Genomic DNA, 19,774 nt, shown 5'->3' on the forward strand with positions numbered 1-19,774 from the left:
TGGTTTCTTCTATTTGCTTCCACCTCTCAGCACTAAGATGGTAAGCACCCCTGGGTTCTGTGGCGTCTGCTTCCTCCTGATATCTTGGACACAACTCTTACTTTATTCGGGTTTCCCATCACTATTAAAACACACAGGGCTCATATCATTCAAGTGCACAAAATAATTTGTTGAGCTCTCACAATGAGGAGGCATTTTGCTGGCATCATGGAAGACTGAAAAGAAAATCAAATATGGCTCCTGGCCCCTAGGAACTCATAATCTACTAGAAGAAAAAGACACATCCAGGGATAATTCAGGTTATGTCAAAGCAAGGCTATATGGCAAGTGCTGTAATAGAGGCCTAATTGAATCCAAAGCTGACATGGTTTAGAGTTTAAAAGAGTTTCAATGTCCTTCTCAGTAGATCCTGAAAAGGGGATTCTGGTTATCTGATTATCCTCTAAATAGGACCAGCTACATAATTTGTGGGGCCTGGTGCAAAATGAAAATGTAGGGCCCCTTACTCAAAAAAAGCCCGGTGTCCTGAGTGTGGGACCCTGTGACATGCCCTTGAACCTGGTCTTGTCTTCGAATATAGTCTATGAATATGAGGAAGAGGCAAATTTTAAGCAATCTGGAGGAAGACACTGCACCCAGGGAATTTTCTTCCAAGTAGTTCACAGGAAAATAAATCACTGTAGGGAAGGAAAATTATTCAGTCTTTCCAAAATTAACAAATGGAACTGGGAGCTAAAGGAAAGTTACTATTTGCAAAGACAGTGTCACAGATCTGTCACAGCTACAAGGTAAGGACAATCATAATAATAGTGGCAGTAGTAGTGGCAGTAGCTGACATGGACTGGTAGAGCTTATTGAGTGCCAACAGTCTTCTCAGTCTGCTCTGTATATTTACTCATTTAATCCCCAAAAGAGTCCTGAAGGGTAGATAGATGCTGTTATTTTCCTATCTTCCAAATGAGGAGACTGACCTTAGAAAGGTTGAGTACGTGTCCCTGGTCACACAGCAAAGAAGTGGTAGAACCAGGATTTGAACTCAGACAGTCTAGCTCCAAAGTCTGTGCTCTTAACCACTACTGATGCTATTTCTTATAAAATAAGGTCATATTCAGAAGGAAGGAAGGAAGGGAAGGGGGAAGGAGGGAGGGAGTCATCCCAGTATATATTCATTCACCAATATTACAGATTCGGCTTAACCAAGGTGTACTGTGTATTGTGTGCATGTTTTTAATTCTTTTCTTTTTTTGCATTTCATGTTCATAGTTTAACAGCACCCGTTCGCCCTCCCCCACTGAGTGTTGCCACATGACCCCATGGAGTAGAAAGGTACTGGTTCTGAGAACATTCCATCACAGCCTTCTCCCACCCTCTCCAGACACTTTCTTCTCTCTTTTAACTATTGCAAACTCTGTTGTTTCTAACTAACAGGTACTCTTTTAAATCCACTTTAAGAGTGATATTTTCTGGGGCGCCTGGGTGGCTCAGTCAGTTGAGCGTCTGACTTCTGCTCAGGTCATGATCTCACGGTTTGTGGGTTCGAGCCCCGTGTTGGGCTCTGTGCTGACAGCTAGCTCAGAGCCTGGAGCCTCCTTCGGATTCTGTGTCTCTTTCTCTGACCCTCCCCTGCTCATGCTGTCTTTCTCTCTCAGAAATAAATAAAGCATTAAAAATTTTTTTAAAAGAGTGATATTTTCCTAATTTCGACAGCGGTGTCCTTGGCTTTCTTTCCCACTTTTTCCCCCCTAAATTGCAAATAAGGCTGTGTTCCAGATGCACATTGCCTAATGCCACTCTTGGACTTTATAGTTGGAAGGGAAGAAATTCCAACTTGCCCTATATTTATCAGAATTGTAAAGGTTCAGCTTCTCAAATCAAAAAAAGAGAACAGGACAAAAGGATTCTCTGGCAGCCAGTTTTCCCTGTCGCCATTAAATAAAACGTGACGTGCTTTTGGCGGCTGGTCAGAGCCTGTAGTCAGGTCACTATTCTTTCTTTGTTTCCCAGTCCATTGTTATTCAAGGAAGGAATCGCCTACAAAATGTGGCCTCTGGTGGTGGGGGTTTCTTTCCAGCTCTTGCTCACTCTCCCTCTTTTTCTGTCTCTTTTTGCATGCACCAAACTTTTTTTTTTCTTTTTGGAAGTTACCTAGGAAACAAAGTCTTTTGTGCTCCAACTTTATTTGAGCTATTCGCTCCGCTGGGAATCTGCACAGAAGCTGAAGAGAGAAAGAAGGTGGCAATGTTTTACTAAAATGTTCATAGCGAACACATTTTTCTCAAGGGGGTAACTCATATCCTGTTGGGTGTGTTGGGGGGCTTTGCAGATACCTCTGACAAGGTAAGCAAATGCTGTGGGGGGGGGGGGCTAACGTAAACAAGTGGCTCTGGAATCTGCTCTTTAAGAGGACCTGAGAACAGTTTGACAACATGTGAAATCCCGAGTCAACAGGACACAATGCTTCCAAATGTGAGGATGAAAAAAATTTTTTCGTGATTTTAGGACAGAATATTATTAAAACTTAACTGGAATAAGAGGAAAAAATATTTATTTTATACACTCACCCCCTTCCCCCAAATTATGAAAAGAAAGAAAACTAGGTTCAGTGGTGAAAACTGGGTCTTTTAGGATAATCTGGCTTAGAAACCCAACCCTGAAATCCAAATTGGAATGGAGCCTTTTTAATAATCTGGGTTAGGAGCCCAGCCCTAAAACGTAGACAATATTAATATCTATCGAGGGTTTGGATGGAGAATTTTCAAATGTCATACAGAAGTCAAGGCCTCTAACTAAACAGCTAGAAGGAAAGCTTCGCACTGCAAAGCGGAAAGAAACGCCACTAAGACCCTTTACTATTCTGAATGCGAAAAAAAAAAAACCTCTTGAATCTTTCTCCCCATTAACTGCTTTTGCATTTTCCACTGTAGTAAGTGGGAGTATTTGTTTTTCCATGTGCACACAGTGTTGATGAAACTGCATTTTTGAAATGTTCTTCACAAATGCCACTGTCATGCAGTAACATTAAACTCCTTATGTTTTAATCTAGCCTCTCCGGTTAAGATAGGCTTGTCCTACAGGTGATGTGTTCTGGAATGTCTTCTGACTCCAGGTTTTCTGGCACATTTTCTGAACCTTTTCATGGGCATCTGAATCATCTCCCTTTGATCCCAGTCATCTAGAGTTCTCAAGACTTTCAGTAGGAACATACGGCTAGACAGACATCCAGAACCGACCTCTCACTAGATTAGAGACAGGTTTTTCTTCAGTTTGAAGCTGGGAATTTATGGCTACCTGTCTCTCCTCTTAATTCCATTTGACCTGAAAAGCATGTTTATTTAGCCCATTTTTTCTTCTGTGTGGCATGACTACTGAAATTAGAACTTCGGATTAGTTGTGCTTACTAACTATTTCTGTGAATTCTTCCTTTGACCTAAAAGCTTATTTCTGACCTCACTGTTCTTAACTAAACTGGGAAATTCCTTAATATGTGTGCTTACCTATAAACCATGATGGCTAAGCCTGAACGTGCTTCATTTGCAGTCCCATCCCCCGGAAGATGAAGATACAGATGTCATGTTAGGGCAGAGGCCGAAAAACCCAGTCCACAATATCCCCTCGACACTGGACAAGCAGACCAACTGGAGCAAAGCACTGCCTCTGCCAACACCAGAGGAGAAAATGAAACAAGACGCCCAAGTGATCTCTTCTTGCATTATTCCCATCAACGTCACTGGTAACGTTCTGTTCTGTTCTTAGGGGCAGTCGGGTCAGAATATTCTGTGTTTTAAATATGTTCAAAATTAACTGGTGCTTCTGGGTGTACCAGTTAAGAATGAGCACTGGGTGTTAATATGGAAACCAACTTGACAATAAACTATTTGTAAAAAAATAAAAATAAAAATAAAAAGAATATTTTAGACTTCAAAAACAAAAAAAAAGAATACTGCCTTCTAAACAAGCAATACCTTTTCGATCAGAATACGACCCAGAAGATGTTCAGTATGCTTTTGTCAGGTTTTGAACATCAATTTGCATATGTTCTGCTGGGCCGCTTGTTATGTAAATGATGGACAGTTTCTTTTTGAAAAAAGTCATCAAACAGCTCTTTGGTCATAGCTAACTGAAATAGCAGAGAAGGCGGCAGTGGTTAATCATATGATAATGATGCACGAATGGCCCAGCAAGAAGGAAAACCGAAAAACCCCAGGTCTCTCAAATGGCGAGTAATGACCCTCGCCTTGGTAATTTCTAGACCAACTAGAAAATCTGTTTTCAGGCTTCCTTAGATGAAGGTAGGCTTGTTTAAATGATCATTGAGACTTCTGCATCGATTTTGGTGATTTCTGACCTAAAAATATATGGATTCAAAGATGAAGGCTGAAATCGATTCTAATCCAGCAAGCCTGTCTTCCATTCCTCTCTGCTTTCCTCCTCTTATGTCTCCAGAGTTTGAATTTTAGTCTAAGTCAAATGCAAGCCTGTATGGACTTTTCTTGAAAAGTTTACCTGCCGCAATTGTAAATTCCAGAATGGGATTAAGTAAAATAATGTTATGACACATTCTAACTTCCAAACATGGACATAAAACGATCTATCCACTGGGCTTTCTATAAACATCTCTAATAGTTCTATTTTAACTCATTTGCATACTGAAAATTTCAAAATGACCATTTTATTACTGACTTTTTTCCTGGTACCATCTGACTTAAAGACTGCATGTCGCCTGAGATGCATTTCAGACATGGCTATTATTAACCCCACTCAGACTTCTCTCACCTAAAGTGGGGAGCAAATGATGACCAGGTATCTGGGATAGACATCATTTCCTCCCTGAAAACCAGGAATTCTGGTTGATCAGCTGATTATGAGGTGGGAGTAATTTTCCTGATGATCTACTCAACTTGTAGGATAAATTATTCTAAGGATGTGTACTTTATCTGATCTCCACAATCTAAATGGGTTGGATTAGGTGGATGCCAAAATGATACATTTTAGCATCCTCTTTAACTTTCCATTCTGGGAACATTTGATTATGAGCAGCACCTGCTTTCTCCATGACACTGTAAGTAAATCTTGTTTTCAAATTTAGTTCTTTGATTAGGGGTCTTGTGATTCAGGAGAAAGGAAGATCTTTCCTTCTGCTTTATTTCAGGAACTCTCAGACTAAAGCCTAGATTATATGCTGATTTCAAGAGCTTTAACGAGAAAGCTGCTAATTACGTGCATATGACATGAAGTGTGTCTGTTTGCCATGTGCTCTGTAATGAAAATGAGTAGAATGAAGGATTTTCATTTTTGGTGGGAGCTAAGAAAGGAAAATTCCGTTAGTACAGATTCTCCAATAATATTGTATTATTCATCATGTGATAGCTCACAGATTTTTTTCAAAGTGAGTTCTAGAAACTGTTGTCACTGTGATGTTAGGCAGAACTCAAAGTGCTTCATTGTACAGCTGAGCCAAAGTTTAACACGCCATCCTGCTCCAAGCTTAACAGTCAGGATAAATGATGAGGCATCCAGATTCCAAAGCACTTTTGGCATCATGACTTTCCGAGACAAAGATCACTCTGACAAATCCAGGGCACACGCCCGTGCCAGACAGGAGTTTGAGTTCCTCACCACCTCCTTCGCCATTCTAGTCTTTTTTTTTTTAATGTTTTATTTATTTCTGAGAGAGAGACAGCATGAACAGGGTAGGGTCAGAGAGAGGGAGATACAGAATCTGAAATAGGCTCCAGGCTCTGAGCTGGCAGCACCGAGCGTGACGCGGGGCTCGAACCCATGAACCGTGAGATCATGACCTGAGCCGAGGCTGGACGCTTAACCGACTGAGCCACCCAGGTGCCCCCGCCATTCTAGTTTTGATAAGACTGCCTATAGCATATCAACGATGTGATTATGGAGAGAGAAACAAATAGGCATCGAGGTTTGGCCCCTATATTTATAAAAGCAAACAGAGATTCACTGTAAAGACTGGGAATTCCAGCTTCATTTACAGTGGATAGAGAAGGCAAATCCACTCAAGTACAGAACTGGAGGCTGCCTTGTACTTTTACCTTCTATTGAGAAGACACAGGTACCAAACCAAAAAGTGTTCAACTGAGTCAGTAGAAGAAAGTAGAAAGAATTACATGAAGATTTAAAAACAAATCTCCAGGGGCGCCTGGGTGGCTTAGTCGGTTAAGCGTCCGACTTTCGCTTGGGTCATGATCTCGCGGTTCGTGGGTTCGAGCCCCGCGTCGGGCTCTGTGCTGACAGCCAGCTCAGAGCCTGGAGCCTGTTTCAGAGTCTGTGAATCCCTCTCTCTCTGACCCTCCCCTGCTCATACTGTCTCTCTCTCTCTCCTAGAAATAAATAAAAACATTTAAAAAAAAAACTTTAAAAAAAAAATAAAAACAAATCTCCAGGCTACTTGCTTGTCACGGAAGGAGTGTGTGTGTGTGTGTGTGTGTGTGTGGTGCTGTGTTGTGTGTAGGATTGTGGTGTAGTGGAGAGAGAGGGAAAAGATACCTCACCAAGATGCTTTTAATGAAGAGCTGGGTCAGGCTATGTGAGCTGAACGAATGCAGGTTAGCGTCTTAGCTCTGGACCTGCAACACAAAGACAGCCTCCGAGAGCGCAGTAAATAGTAACTAAAGGTTGCGCAGCCTTAAGGAGCTGTAAGGAGCTGTTTCTGTGCGAGACTGATTCTTTGATGTTATTTTTCTCTCCTCTTTGTTTTGATTGTCCTTGTTTGCTTGTTGCTCTTGGCAGTGGGCAAGCAATTGTGCAGCGCCGCATTTAGAAGTAAAGCTTAATATACTGCGGGGTGATTTAAATAAGAGCTGAATGAGGGCTCCCTTATATTATTCACGGGCTTAATCCAAACTCTTCCTTTACTTCCAAGGAATGAATATCACTGTGTTCCAAGCAAATGAAAATTTGTTTGCCATTTCTAAAGGCTAATGAGACCTATTTGTGGGTTGCAGGAGTTGGCTTTGACAGAGAGGCTAGTATACGCTGCTCTCTTGTTCATTCACAATCCGTACTACAGCGGAGACGGAAACTGAGGAGGAGGAAAACCATCTCGGGTATCCCCAGAAGAGTCCAACAAGAAATAGGTGTGGTATACAACCGTTAATGCTTAACATTTGGTTGGGTGTGATTAGGAGAGGAAATGGAAGCCGGCCTTTTAATCAGCTTCCTTGAAAATAGTCTGTGTGGTAACCTGTAGAGGCTTTGAAATGGTGCATACTTGTATGTTCAGCAAGCCAGGGGTATTACTTTTTGAAACGGTCTTCTTGACCGTGAAGATCTAACCTTATGGATTTAGGTATACATGTTAAGGTCTTAGGGCTGAAATGTAATATTTTGGCAATTTTCAAAGTTTTATTAAGATGGAAATAATGAATAAAAAGTAACAAGATTCAGTGAAAAATTACTTTTAGAAGATTATACCTTTATTTGAAGAGAAATAGACTTTTATGGCATTAACTACTTTAAAAAGGTACATTTCAAGCATATTCAATTAAATACTGAATATTGATAACATGTTAGTTACCCTTTATGACTTTTTTTCTATTTTTTTTCCGTTCCATGTGCTTAGGAATCTCTTCCTGCATTTTATTATTGCTGCTGTTATTAGTATTAGTATTAGCATTAGGGTAGCATCTCTTTTATTACATATGATGAGTTATAAGAGTTTTACTTTGTTGAGTATATATTACAAAATAAAAAAGAATAGTGGCCAAGAAGACTAAATGCACTTTAGTTTAACTTTAGTCTTAAAAAAAAAAATAGTCATCGCTTACTGGGGCAAAGTAATTTGACAGTGAAGAGAGAGAATTCACAAAAGATCTAAGCACGTTGTCTCTTAGTATACACTAAGAAAATGTGTGTGTATGTGTTTGTGTAGAGAGAGAGGCAGAGAGGCAAGTGGGCAGGTTAGATTCCCCAAAGCATTTTAATTTTCTCCTAATTTTACGTGCCGCTTGTTTGTTCTCAACGAGAACGATCCAACGTGGCGCGCTCAGGTCTGTGGGCCTCTCTCGGGGTGTCTGGTAGCCTGCTGAAGTGCCAGTGTCTCACTGTGCTGTCCATGTGCCCTAGATTCTGATGAGTCCCCCGTGGCCAGAGAGAGGAATGTGATCGTGCACACACATCCAGACCCTTCGGGCACTGTTAATAGGAGGTCTGGAACCAGGGACTCGGAGTGCCAAACCGAAGATATTCTGATTGCTGCCCCATCCAGAAGGAGAATCAGAGCTCAGAGGGGTCAGAGCATCGCGGCTTCCCTTTCTCACTCTGCCGGCAACATCTCCGCACTGGCAGACAAAGGCGACGCCATGTTCACGACAGCAGTGAGCAGCCGTACTCGATCTCGGAGCCTTCCCCGGGAGGGCAACAGAAGCGGGGATGCTGAGCCCAAAGTCAGTGCTAACCCCTCGGCCTACGAAGAGGGGGAGCCTTTCGGGAGCGACCGAGAGAGAACCACTAACGACTGCGGTGACGCCCCCGGCAGCCCGGGTGCACAGGAGCGACAGCCTGCTTTGGGCCTGGCTTGCTCTCAGCATCTTCACAGCCCCCAGCACAAGTTAAGCGAGAGAGGCAGGTCGCGCCTGTCCCGAATGGCTGCCGACTCTGGCAGCTGTGACATCTCCTCCAACTCGGACACGTTTGGGAGCCCCATCCACTGCATCTCCGCGGCCGGCGTCCTCCTCAGCAGCCACATGGACCAGAAGGACGAGCACCAGTCGTCCAGCGGGAACTGGAGCGGGAGCAGCTCCACGTGCCCCTCGCAGAGCTCGGAGACCGTCCCCCCTGCGGCCTCTCCTCCCCTCACTGGCTCCTCACACTGTGACTCGGAGTTGTCCCTAAACACGGCTCCTCACGCTAATGAGGATGCCAACGTCTTCACGACCGAGCCGTACAGCGACCACCTGGATAAAGTGAGGGGCCATCGGGCAAACTCCTTTACCTCCACGGTGGCTGACCTGCTAGACGACCCCAACAACAGCAACGCAAGTGACAGTGAGTGGAATTACCTGCATCACCATCACGACGCCTCCTGCCGCCAAGATTTTAGTCCCGAACGCCCCAAGGCAGACAGCCTGGGCTGCCCGAGCTTCACGAGCATGGCCACTTATGACAGCTTTCTGGAAAAGTCTCCATCAGACAAAGCAGACACTAGCTCTCACTTTTCAGTGGACACAGAGGGATACTACACTTCCATGCACTTTGACTGCGGTCTCAAAGGTAGTAAGAGTTCTGTCTGTCACTACGCAGCCCTGGGCCCAGAGAACGGCCAGGGCACTGGGGCTCCCCCTGCGCTCCCGGACTGTGCGTGGCAGGACTACTTAGACCACAGGAGGCAGGGAAGACCAAGCATCTCTTTCAGGAAACCCAAGGCAAAGCCGACCCCACCTAAGCGTAGCTCATCACTGAGGAAGGCCGACGGAAATGCAGACATCTCTGAGAAGAAAGAACCAAAGATAAGCACTGGCCAGCTCCTGCCTCACAGTTCCAGGGAAATGAAGCTGCCTCTTGATTTCTCCAACACGCCTTCTCGAATGGAAAATGCCACCCTTCCCGCCAAGCAGGAATCCTCTTGGATGAACCAGGGTGAACACGGTATTAAAGAACCTCAGTTAGACACTTCAGATATTCCACCATTCAAAGATGAGGGTGCTGAGTCCACTCACTATGCAGATCTCTGGCTTCTGAATGACCTGAAAACAAACGACCCTTACAGATCTTTATCTAATTCAAGCACTGCTACGGGTACCACAGTTATCGAATGCATCAAATCTCCAGAGAGCTCTGAATCCCAAACATCCCAGTCAGAATCAAGAGCCACCACCCCGTCCCTTCCTTCTGTTGACAATGAGTTTAAACTGGCTTCACCAGAAAAGCTGGCCGGCTTGGCATCCCCATCAAGTGGCTACTCGAGCCAGTCGGAAACACCAACCTCCTCTTTCCCTACAGCTTTCTTTTCTGGTCCATTGTCTCCTGGAGGTAGCAAAAGAAAACCGAAAGTCCCAGAAAGGAAATCCTCACTACAGCAACCCTCTTTAAAAGATGGAGCTCTGTCACTGAGTAAAGACCTTGAACTTCCAATTATACCTCCTACCCATCTTGACCTAAGTGCTCTTCATAGCGTCTTGAATAAACCATTCCACCACCGTCACCCACTGCATGTGTTTAGCCATAATAAGCAGAACCCAGTAGGAGAGATGCTCAAGTCCAATCCTCCACCATCGCTTGCAATTACACCGACAGTCCTGAAATCTGTTAACCTTAGGTCCGTCAGTAAGTCTGAAGAGGCTAAGCAAAAAGAAGGCAACAATACAGACCTCCCCTACTTAGAGGACAGTGCTCTTGCAGTGGCTGCCCTGTCTCCAGGCAAGATGAAGCTACATATGGCTAAGAAATCGGTATCACGTCAGTACTCCACTGAAGACACCATACTGTCCCTTTTAGACTCCTCTGCACTTGAGATGGGACCGGATAAATTACAGTTAGAGAAAAAACGTACTTTTGATGTAAAGAATCATTGTGACCCAGAAACAGTAACTTCAGCTGGTAGCAATCTTCTAGATTCGAGTGTCACAAAAGACCAAATACCTATGGAGAGTGAACCTATTCCAGAAAACACACCAAGTAAAAGTTGTGACTTAACCACAGAAGGATTTCAGAGGGTCTCTGCCGCCCGCCCAAATGATGTGAATGGGAAAAGCCCCCACCACGGAGCCTATGCAGAGGGAGCGCTGGTGCAGACACAGAAGGCATCCTCTGCAGATGGGGGCGAAGCTGCCCACCTGGAGTCTGCAGACATGCTCACCTCTCAGTCCGACTCACCGACCAGACCCACAGACATAAGCAGTCAACTTAAGCACCATCTTGGGATGAGCCACCAGCATGACAAAGTGCCTGCGAATATCAGCTACGAAGCAGAGGTATCAACTGCAAATTCGTGCCCTGAAAAATGTCCCGAGTGGGAAAATACTGCTTCAGGGATTTCAGCCAAAAGTGCCTCTGATAACAGCAGAGCAGAGGAGACCCAAGGAAGCATGGATGAGATGTCACTGAAAGGTCAGTTGTTGATACCTTTGTCACAATGGAAAGGTGCCCCATAACATAGCACAGCCCTGGGGGTTGGTTTCCCTCCACCTTTTTTTTTTTCCCACTTATGAAAACAATTGAGATAAAACGTTCTTATTATTGAGGGACTGAGCTGCGACAGATAGCTCTCTTTTTAAAAACAGCAGTAAGGTAACTGTTGTTCATTTATTCCACAAGTTGGTGAAACACAGCAGCATGCCAGGTACCTTCCTCCTAAAGATGCTTTTTTTCTTAATTTAAGAATCGTCACCGAGTGATGACTCTATGATTTCGCCACTTAGTGAAGACTCTCAGGCTGAAGCAGAAGGTGTGTTCGTGTCTCCAAACAAGCCTCGAACAACTGAGGACTTATTTGCAGTCATTCACAGGTGAGGCAGCAGTACCGACAGTGTGCCTTCTTGCAGTGCGTCTCAGCAACTGCGAATATGTGAAAGCCTCGTGTACTTGTGATACATTCGGCAAAAAAGCAAAGAAAAATTATTTTTCCAAACCAAACCGACAGATTTACATTTGTGCGGGGCAATGTAAGCCTTTATATACAGCTTGACCTCAACTGATAGGCTTTCATAAGAACTGCCGAAGGGAGAGGTTTTTTTTCCCATAGGAAAGACAAGTTCTCATTTGAAAACAATTTATGGTTAAGTAACTTAGAGTGAAAGCTCAAACTCTACTGTAATCTTGCACTGAAAATAAATTCTTGAGCCAAGAAAAAAAAAATATGCTCACACCTGTAATCCTACACTAGCAGAGATCAGGGCAAGCTGATTCACAATACAGAGCCCAAGTCTGAGACAGGAGTGTAGACACTGCCCATTTTGTAGCTCAGAACTAATCTCTGCTCCCTTTTTTCCCCTTTCTTCCTAAAACTTAATTTTCTTTAATAACATTGGCCTTCTCTTACTCCAAATCCCATGAACAGAGGGTGTCCTGCTGTTTTTCTAGGACACTGTTGCATCCATGCTGCCCATTCACATTCTCTCACCTGCCGCCTGCGATCAACAGCCACATTTGCAAGAATATATGCTCCTTACAAACCGTGGCCAATGCATAGTGCAGGAACTAGTGCTTGGAAAGCGATCCCACATTAGACTGAGCTATCCAATCCTGATGTGCCTACTCCATTCACAACCACGACTGCCTTCTTCCACTGGGCCTCCGGAACCTAGATGGGACTCCCAAGGGACAATATTAGAGGCTGTCTTTTCTACCTTATGAAATTATATTTTTTGAAGCAAGTTTTTGGCAAGCAGCTTACCATCATTTCCCCTGGAATTCTAGTTTTTAAGGGAACTTGTGTTTTCTGTTGATGTGGTTTTCTCATAAAGGAGCACAGCTCTTCAACAGCTTTTTTTTAAAGGAGTCCATCAGAAATGCCTTCTGTGTGGATATTCCTTTAGAAGGCACACCTCTCCAGTCAGAGAGTGAAGAACCATTAGTTTATTTTTTCTCTGTCCCATGTGTAGATTAAGCTCCAATTATATTTCCCTTCCCCACTTTACCTTAGGACAAGTTAATAAAATGCTATGTAAGTTAAAGAGCCAAGCTCTTACCTCCCCCCGCCCCCAGAGGACCAAATGTTAGTATCTGCAATAGTGGACAGAACGTAAGTAGCGGAGTCAGAAACATCTGGAATTGAGTCTCGGTGCTGCTACTCCCTAACCAGTCTGGTCAGTGAAAGCCTCTCTACCTATTCCCTTACTGTTGGTGGAGATACCTATAGCTCACATATTCAGTTTTGATGCTAAAATAACATTTTAGTATCTAGAATAGGGTAGATGCTTAGAAACAAGTGTCGGTTTGAAATCCCTCCCCTCTTGGGAGGGGCAGACACTGGCTGGTGCAAGATAGCAATCACGACGGTGTCAGCAAACCAAAATGAGGCTGGTCTCCACCTGTAAAGTTGACATTTTCTCTATCCTGTAGATTTTTAGGTTGACAAAAAGAGCATGTTGCCACTGCTTATCAGTGAACTGAATCATGCAGATTCGATAAATTTACGCTTATTTACTTATCAAAAGAAATAATATGATGATGGATGCCTAGGTTTGGTAGACTTTCTGAGCTTGGTAATCTTAGATTTGCAGTTGTGTAGGATTTATTTGTTTATGTACAGCACAGTGACAAGAATAAGCTTGTTTTCCTGAGAGTGTAGAACTCCAGAGGTGGTCTAGGGCTTCAGCTTTTCACACAAAGTTGCCTTACTGACTTACACAGTGCCGATGTTACAAAGCAGCTATGGAAAATTGTGTTTATGCCCTAAAGTGGATTGATTTACTTAAAAAGTCCCATAAGACATTTCTTTGTACAGAGAAATGTGAAAAGTAGACAGGATGGTATAATGCATCTCCTGCACCCCACTCTTACCCGTCACCCAAGCCTACCAACCATCAACCTCTAGCGAACCCTGTCCCTTCCACACCGCCACCCTTTGCTCTCCTGGTGTTCCCTGGAGGCCAACCCCAGACATCAGAGCATTTTATCTGCGGTGAAGAGGCAGACTGAACAAGAGAAAGCCAAAGGCCTTCACTGCCTACCCTCTCACCGGCAGTCGGACAGCACAATTTTCTTACACTCTTGCAGAACATCCCAATAGGTCCTCCTCTAGACCCTCTAGTCTCCACCCGAGTCATTATGTGAAACGGTCATTTCTAGAACCAATTTACGCCCACTGGCTGCTGGCGAATTTCCCTCAGGCTGTGAGTGCTCTCGGGGCGAGGACTGCATGTCCCTCCTCACATCCACTGCCCTGACGCTTGCTGTCCCCTCACGTCCCCTGCCCTGACGCTTGCTGTCCTGGCACCTTGGGTGCACCGAAGCGCTCTTTAAGGAGGTGCACGAATATGACTTAATGCTTTTACTGCCATACAAATCTACACGGATTGAGATTTTCTCCCTTTTCTCGAAAGGTCCAAGAGGAAAGTACTTGGAAGAAAAGATTCTGGGGATATGTCTGCTCGAAGCAAATCGAGGGCAGCGCTTGGCGGCGGCGGCGGCACCGGTTCTGTCACTTCGCCCAACAGCAGCGTGCCGGTGCCGAGCAGCCAGAGGTCTCCCGGCCTCATCTACCGAAACGCCAAAAAGTCCAACACGTCGAACGAAGAGTTTAAGCTGCTGCTGCTCAAGAAGGGGAGTCGCTCGGATTCCAGTTACCGCATGTCGGCTACCGAGATCCTGAAGAGCCCCATCCTGCCCAAACCCCCCGGGGAGCTCCTGGCCGAGGCCCCGCAGGGCGCCCATGAGGCCCCGCAGGGGACCCCCGGGGCCGAGGCGCTGTCCCCACTCTCGCCGTGCTCCCCGAGAGTTAACGCGGAAGGCTTTTCCTCCAAGAACTTTGCCACGTCGGCGGCGGCGAGGGTCGGACGCTCGCGAGCGCCCCCCGCGGCCAGCAGCAGCCGCTACAGCGTCCGCTGCAGGCTCTACAACGCGCCCATGCAGGCCATCTCCGAGGGCGAGACGGAGAATTCCGACGGCAGCCCCCACGACGACCGCTCCTCCCAGAGCTCCACCTAGCGGGCCGGGCCCGGCTGGCGGCCGAAGGCCAGAGCCGTGCGCCCTGAGAGGATGCGGGACCGGGGCGGAGGCCGGTGGGGTGGGGTGGGGGTGAGGGGGGGCGCCAGGGGGTACCATCGCTGCTTCCCCACAAATTCTTAAACGTTTGCTGGGGAACCGGAAGCTGGTTTGGTCTTTCTTGATTGTTTTCCATGTTTTTAAATAGCTGCACCGTCTTTCATATTTTTCTTTAGCATAGTTTGATCTACCCAATCTCATTCCTTTTAATACAGAATTTGAAGACGTCTGCTTTTCATGAAACCCAGACAAAGTTTTCCCACAGCTGCCTATTCCAAAAACAAAGCCCTCACTGTCATAATTCTTAAGAAGATGAAATTACTCTGGAGGTTTGGTATTTTTTTACATTAAAATGAACTAAAGCAAAATTTAGAAGAAAGAACTACACACATGTAAATACCATATTTTTGATAAAAACGTGTAAATAGATTTATCAATGACGAGTGGACATGTGGCCAATTATCTACCACACACCAACTGTTTATAAAACACAACAAATAAAGTGTAGTAACTGTATTCTGTGAATACCATTTTCATATAAAATACCATATTTAAATGTCCACCAATATGATTTTGAGTGATAAACCTCAATTATGAATTTTAAACTGGTGAAATAAAGGAAACCTTGAGGTCATATACTGAAATGTGATTAATTTAAAATAATGAATTCAGACCTAACCATTTTTGTGACAAACTGCAACATCAAACAAGCAAATAGTAACACATGGCTACGATTTACCATGTGGTAATTTGGACCGAATGGAAAGCATGCTTTTGATTTTTTTTTTTAATCAATGAGAAGAATCATTCTCAACACAGAGCCCTGAAGAACATGATTTGACAGTGTCTTTTAGACTTTCAGTTTTTCAATGGATTGCTTTAAGGAGAATGAATAGGGAAAACAATAGTTGATTTTAGGTTATGTTTTATATTAGGCTACTGGGGACATAAACAGTCATAATCTAATGACTATAAACTCCTTACACAGTTTAGCAATTAGCTCCAGATTCTTGAACTAACAAAAGTAAAACATAAGCATGCCACAGAGCTATCGACTTATCAGTAAGTACCTGCAATGAGTTTTCAGTGAAGCTTTCTCTCTGTGCTGATGAGATTCACGCTACCTAAAAAGTAACAGAAACGACACTGTGAACACTATAGTTGGGAAATAGGTATGTGTATATGCATTATTTATATTCGCTGTTAAACTGGGAATGGGGAAAAGCTCTGGTTCACAACGCTACATACAAATGAGTTTTTGTCTGATTTTACTGTATCTGCTTGATGGCAAAAGGGGAGGGGTGGTGGGTGGGAAAGGAAATGTCAGGGCAAGTGCTCTGATAAAATGAAGGCAGGGAAACAAGCTGAATTACTTGAAATTACTTGAATTTTCTTGTCTTAAAACTGAAAAACAAAGTAGTTACAAGTTGAAATCTGCAAATGGTTCTTACACCTCTGATTTTAACATGAACTGATACTAATGTTTGAAATGATATGTCAGAAATATAAGCAGCTATGTACTTAGGATATGTTTTGATTGGGACAAGGTAGAAAGTTAGAGAGAACTAAGAAGGGATGCGGCCTATAAATGAATAGAATGCACTTAGAATGATAGAACAGACCAGAGTTGCGAAGAAATTGATAAGCAGCTGGCTTTAAGTTTACGCAAGTGGTATCTGGGAAAGTAGGATGTGTGAAAGGGGGGTTGTGGCTTTGGTTTAATTCATACAATATGAAGGAGAAAGCCTGGTCTAAGAAGATGCTGTCTTTCAATAGAAACACTTTCTGAGATGTTACAGATTGAGAATTAGAGAATCTGATTGCTGTTGGTTTTTTGTTTGTAAAGAAAAAAATATGTCTGGCTTCTTCTACTATTTGTTTTCACTATCAAATTGTATTTAATTTCTTGTCATCCTTGTGTGTAAAATGGGGGTGCTGGGGGTGGCGGGGTAGAGGAGGGAGAACGTGTGTGTGTGGGTGTGTGTGGGTGTGTGTGGGTGCTTGTGCTGGGATAGATGATAAGCTACCTGGTAAAGGGTACATTTGAACATTTACAAAGTGTTACACTTTTTATTAAAAGAAAACTGGGGGTTTGAACAAAATGGACCATCATTTCTCACTGGAACCCATGAGTCAAGAAAACCAGCATGGTTTGACACCACATGGGAACATGAATAACTTTTTCTCATGCTTTGAAAAGTACACTTGGCAAAATTTTAAAAGTAAAGTTTTTAGACAAATACGCTAAGAAACCGTCATTTCCAGTCACAGTAGGTGATCTTTTGTAATTTTCATAAAAGCAGTTCGTTTGCAGTATGGCTTTTGTGTAGTTAGGGGTTTTTTAAGCGTAAAGAAAGGTATGTGGGCTTTAAAAGTGATTCTAAATCTTGAATAGGAAACACATGAATTGGCTTTAATAAATATGTCACCTTTTTATTATTGACATCAATTTAAGTAATGGTACCATATATTTTTTAAAATACATGCTGACTTGAATTGTGAGGCAATAAGATTCCTTCTATATGTAATGATCACAGAACTAACCCTTATAATATAGTTTTACTTATTTTGTTTACTCTAAAAATCTATAGCAGAGTTTCTCTATTTTATATTTCATAGATTTAAAAAAACCCAAATAATGATGGATTTTAAATTCACTGTGGAAAGAGTATTGAGCAACAAACTGAGTTTAAAAAAAACATAGTAAGAAATTCCTTAGTAATCTGGAATATTCTACATGGCTTTATTACATAGCATATAAAACCAAGAATTAGAGGGCTGTCTTCAACATCACTGCCGTTTTGAAGCAGGGTACACACATTAGGTATCGTGAAAAACATCGATCCAAACTTTTCTTCTGTTGTTTGCACTGATACAAATTTTTTGTTTTTATGTTTATGCAACATGTCTTTGTTGTGTGGGGGAAATTTTTTTCCTTACTTTTTTTTTTTTTTTTTTTTGGCTAAGTAGAGGACATGGACTAGTCGTTGCAAACAAAACACACAGTTTGCTCTTGCCAAAGGTCAGGGAGTGAGTCGATTTGCTACAGTGCCGGCTGACTTAAAGAACTAGATCATGACAAAGACGTAAAACTATAAAGAAGGTTACAGTGTAACTATTCTGGTACTAGAACCAGTTCATGCTGGCCAAAAAGACAATGGTTTATGGACTTGCATCCATTTTGTATTTTTGTAATATTTGTAAATATGAACTTTTTAAATTGTTGCAGAAATGGTTTCTTTTGTAAGATGTTTTCAACGTTTACATTCAATTCAAGCCTTTGTATATTTTAGAGCTGTGCAACACTTTAAGTCTTGTATTTATTTTTAGTAAAAATGGTGACAGTTTCATTGTGAACCCCTCTCAAAAAAAATGTACCAGAAAAGTTTGATTACCTAGAAAGTGTGTATAGAAACTGCAAATAAACGTGACTGCAATTAAACAACTGGTTTCCCCTGGATTACGTCATTGTATTCTTGGGGTTTCACAGACTCCCAAGTGTTTCATACGAACTGGACATAAAGTAAGGGAAGTGCTATAGCAAAAGTATAGGAAGAATAATAATAAACAGTGTATAATGGGCTCTAATCTTGTTTTGGTTTTTTTAGATTTTTAGATTTTATTTTTTTATTTATTTTGAGAATAGAGAGCAGGGGAGGGGCAAGCAGAGAAAGAGAGGAGGGAGAGGGAGGGAGGGAGGGAGAGAGGGAGAGAGAGAGAGAGAGAGAGAGAATATCCCTAGCTGGCTCCATGCGTCAGCACAGAGCACAATGAGGGGGCTCCCTCCCACAAACGTGAGATCATGATAGGAGTTGAGATCAAGAGTCAGATACTTAACAGACTGAGACACCCAGGTGCCCCTAGATTTTTTAAATCTCTACACCTGGGGTTGTGAGGCTCCAATTCACAATCCGAAGATCAAGAATTTCACACTCTACTGACTGAGCCAGCCAGGCATCCCTCTAATCTCGTTTTGTATTTGAGAGAATACATTTCCAATATATACTATACTTTACTGGTAGCTCTTTTGTGAGCCAGGAAAAGATTTATGGCTTTACTTTAAAATACTCACCTGCTTTGCTTCTGACAGTTACTGAGACTGTGCCTTTTAAGGTTTACTTATCTTAGAGAAAGCAACAGACGGAGCAGGGGAGGGGAAGGGCAGAATCACGCTCTGTGCTGTTAGCACAGAGCCCCACAGAGCCCTAAGCGGGGCTCGAACTCCTTACGGATGAGACCATGCCCAGAGCAGACATCAAGAGTCAGACCCTTAACTAACTGAGCCACCCAGGTGCCCCACATAATGTGCCGCCTTCCGAAGGGCAGCCTCAATATACATATGATAATATGCCACTAAATAACGTCATGTACCCTGTATTACATAGCAAGTTTATGTGCCAGATAGTGTTCTAAGTGCTTTGCTTACTCAAACTCATGTACTTCCGACATTGTGCCCATTTTACAGATGCGAATGCGCAAGCACAGGGCCATTACTTAACTTGCCCAAAGCCTCGGAGCAACTAAATGTTGCGACTGGGATTCAACCCCAGTATATCCAGCTCCAGGGTCTGTATTACCTATCCCCGAGGTTAACAACTTTCTAAAATAACTCGTCCCTTATTTGAACCAAACCTGCAAAACTATGGCCCGCCCCCTGTCCGCCTTCGAATTTCAACAGTGATTTGCACTCCTAGGATAGAGTCAACGTCAACGTTTGTGGCGGGGGAATGAGGGACAGAATTACATTAAAAAAGCAAAATGTTCAAATAACCAACCAATGACAGTAGGGAGGCCACGCGCCTGGTAGCTTCACCCCGCCGAGCCCTCTCCACGAAGCTTCTTCAGGCTGCAAGAAACGCGCGCAACTGCGCCGGCGCCCCTGCGCAGCCGCAGGAACACCTCTCAGCTCTGGAGGCTCGCGCCCGTGGTCTCGCGCAGGGTCGCAACCCCACCAGCGGACATCTCAATTCGAATACAGGCGCTGTGAGGCGGGCACTGCAGGCAGCGCGAGGGTAACCAAAGCCCCGCCCCTCGGCTGTCTCCCTAGCAACGTCCGTTCCCCAACCATTGCGCTGGTGCCCGACGGATTGGTTAACAGCCGCACGCGCGG

At 43.7% G+C, this 19,774-nt stretch overlaps 1 protein-coding gene across 2 annotated transcripts in view; it reads left to right on the top strand.

Annotated features, from left to right (window-relative positions):
• Positions 1-14,607, top strand: part of NHS (NHS actin remodeling regulator) — a 345,744-nt gene extending 331,137 nt beyond the window's left edge. Inside the window, exons 4-9 of one of the 2 annotated variants that reach the window (XM_039233929.1) lie at positions 1,264-1,326; positions 3,538-3,730; positions 6,966-7,097; positions 8,086-11,067; positions 11,339-11,465; positions 14,004-14,607. In XM_039233929.1, coding sequence (XP_039089860.1) covers positions 1,264-1,326; positions 3,538-3,730; positions 6,966-7,097; positions 8,086-11,067; positions 11,339-11,465; positions 14,004-14,607 — 4,101 coding nt within the window. The remainder of the gene's footprint in view (positions 1-1,263; positions 1,327-3,537; positions 3,731-6,965; positions 7,098-8,085; positions 11,068-11,338; positions 11,466-14,003) is intronic. The other variant, XM_039233930.1, reaches the window with a different exon arrangement.
• The last annotated feature ends 5,167 nt before the right edge of the window (positions 14,608-19,774 follow it).

This window comes from Hyaena hyaena, unplaced genomic scaffold, assembly GCF_003009895.1.
Source record: "Hyaena hyaena isolate Hyena2069 unplaced genomic scaffold, ASM300989v1 scaffold_80, whole genome shotgun sequence".
Classification (NCBI taxonomy): domain Eukaryota; kingdom Metazoa; phylum Chordata; class Mammalia; order Carnivora; family Hyaenidae; genus Hyaena; species Hyaena hyaena.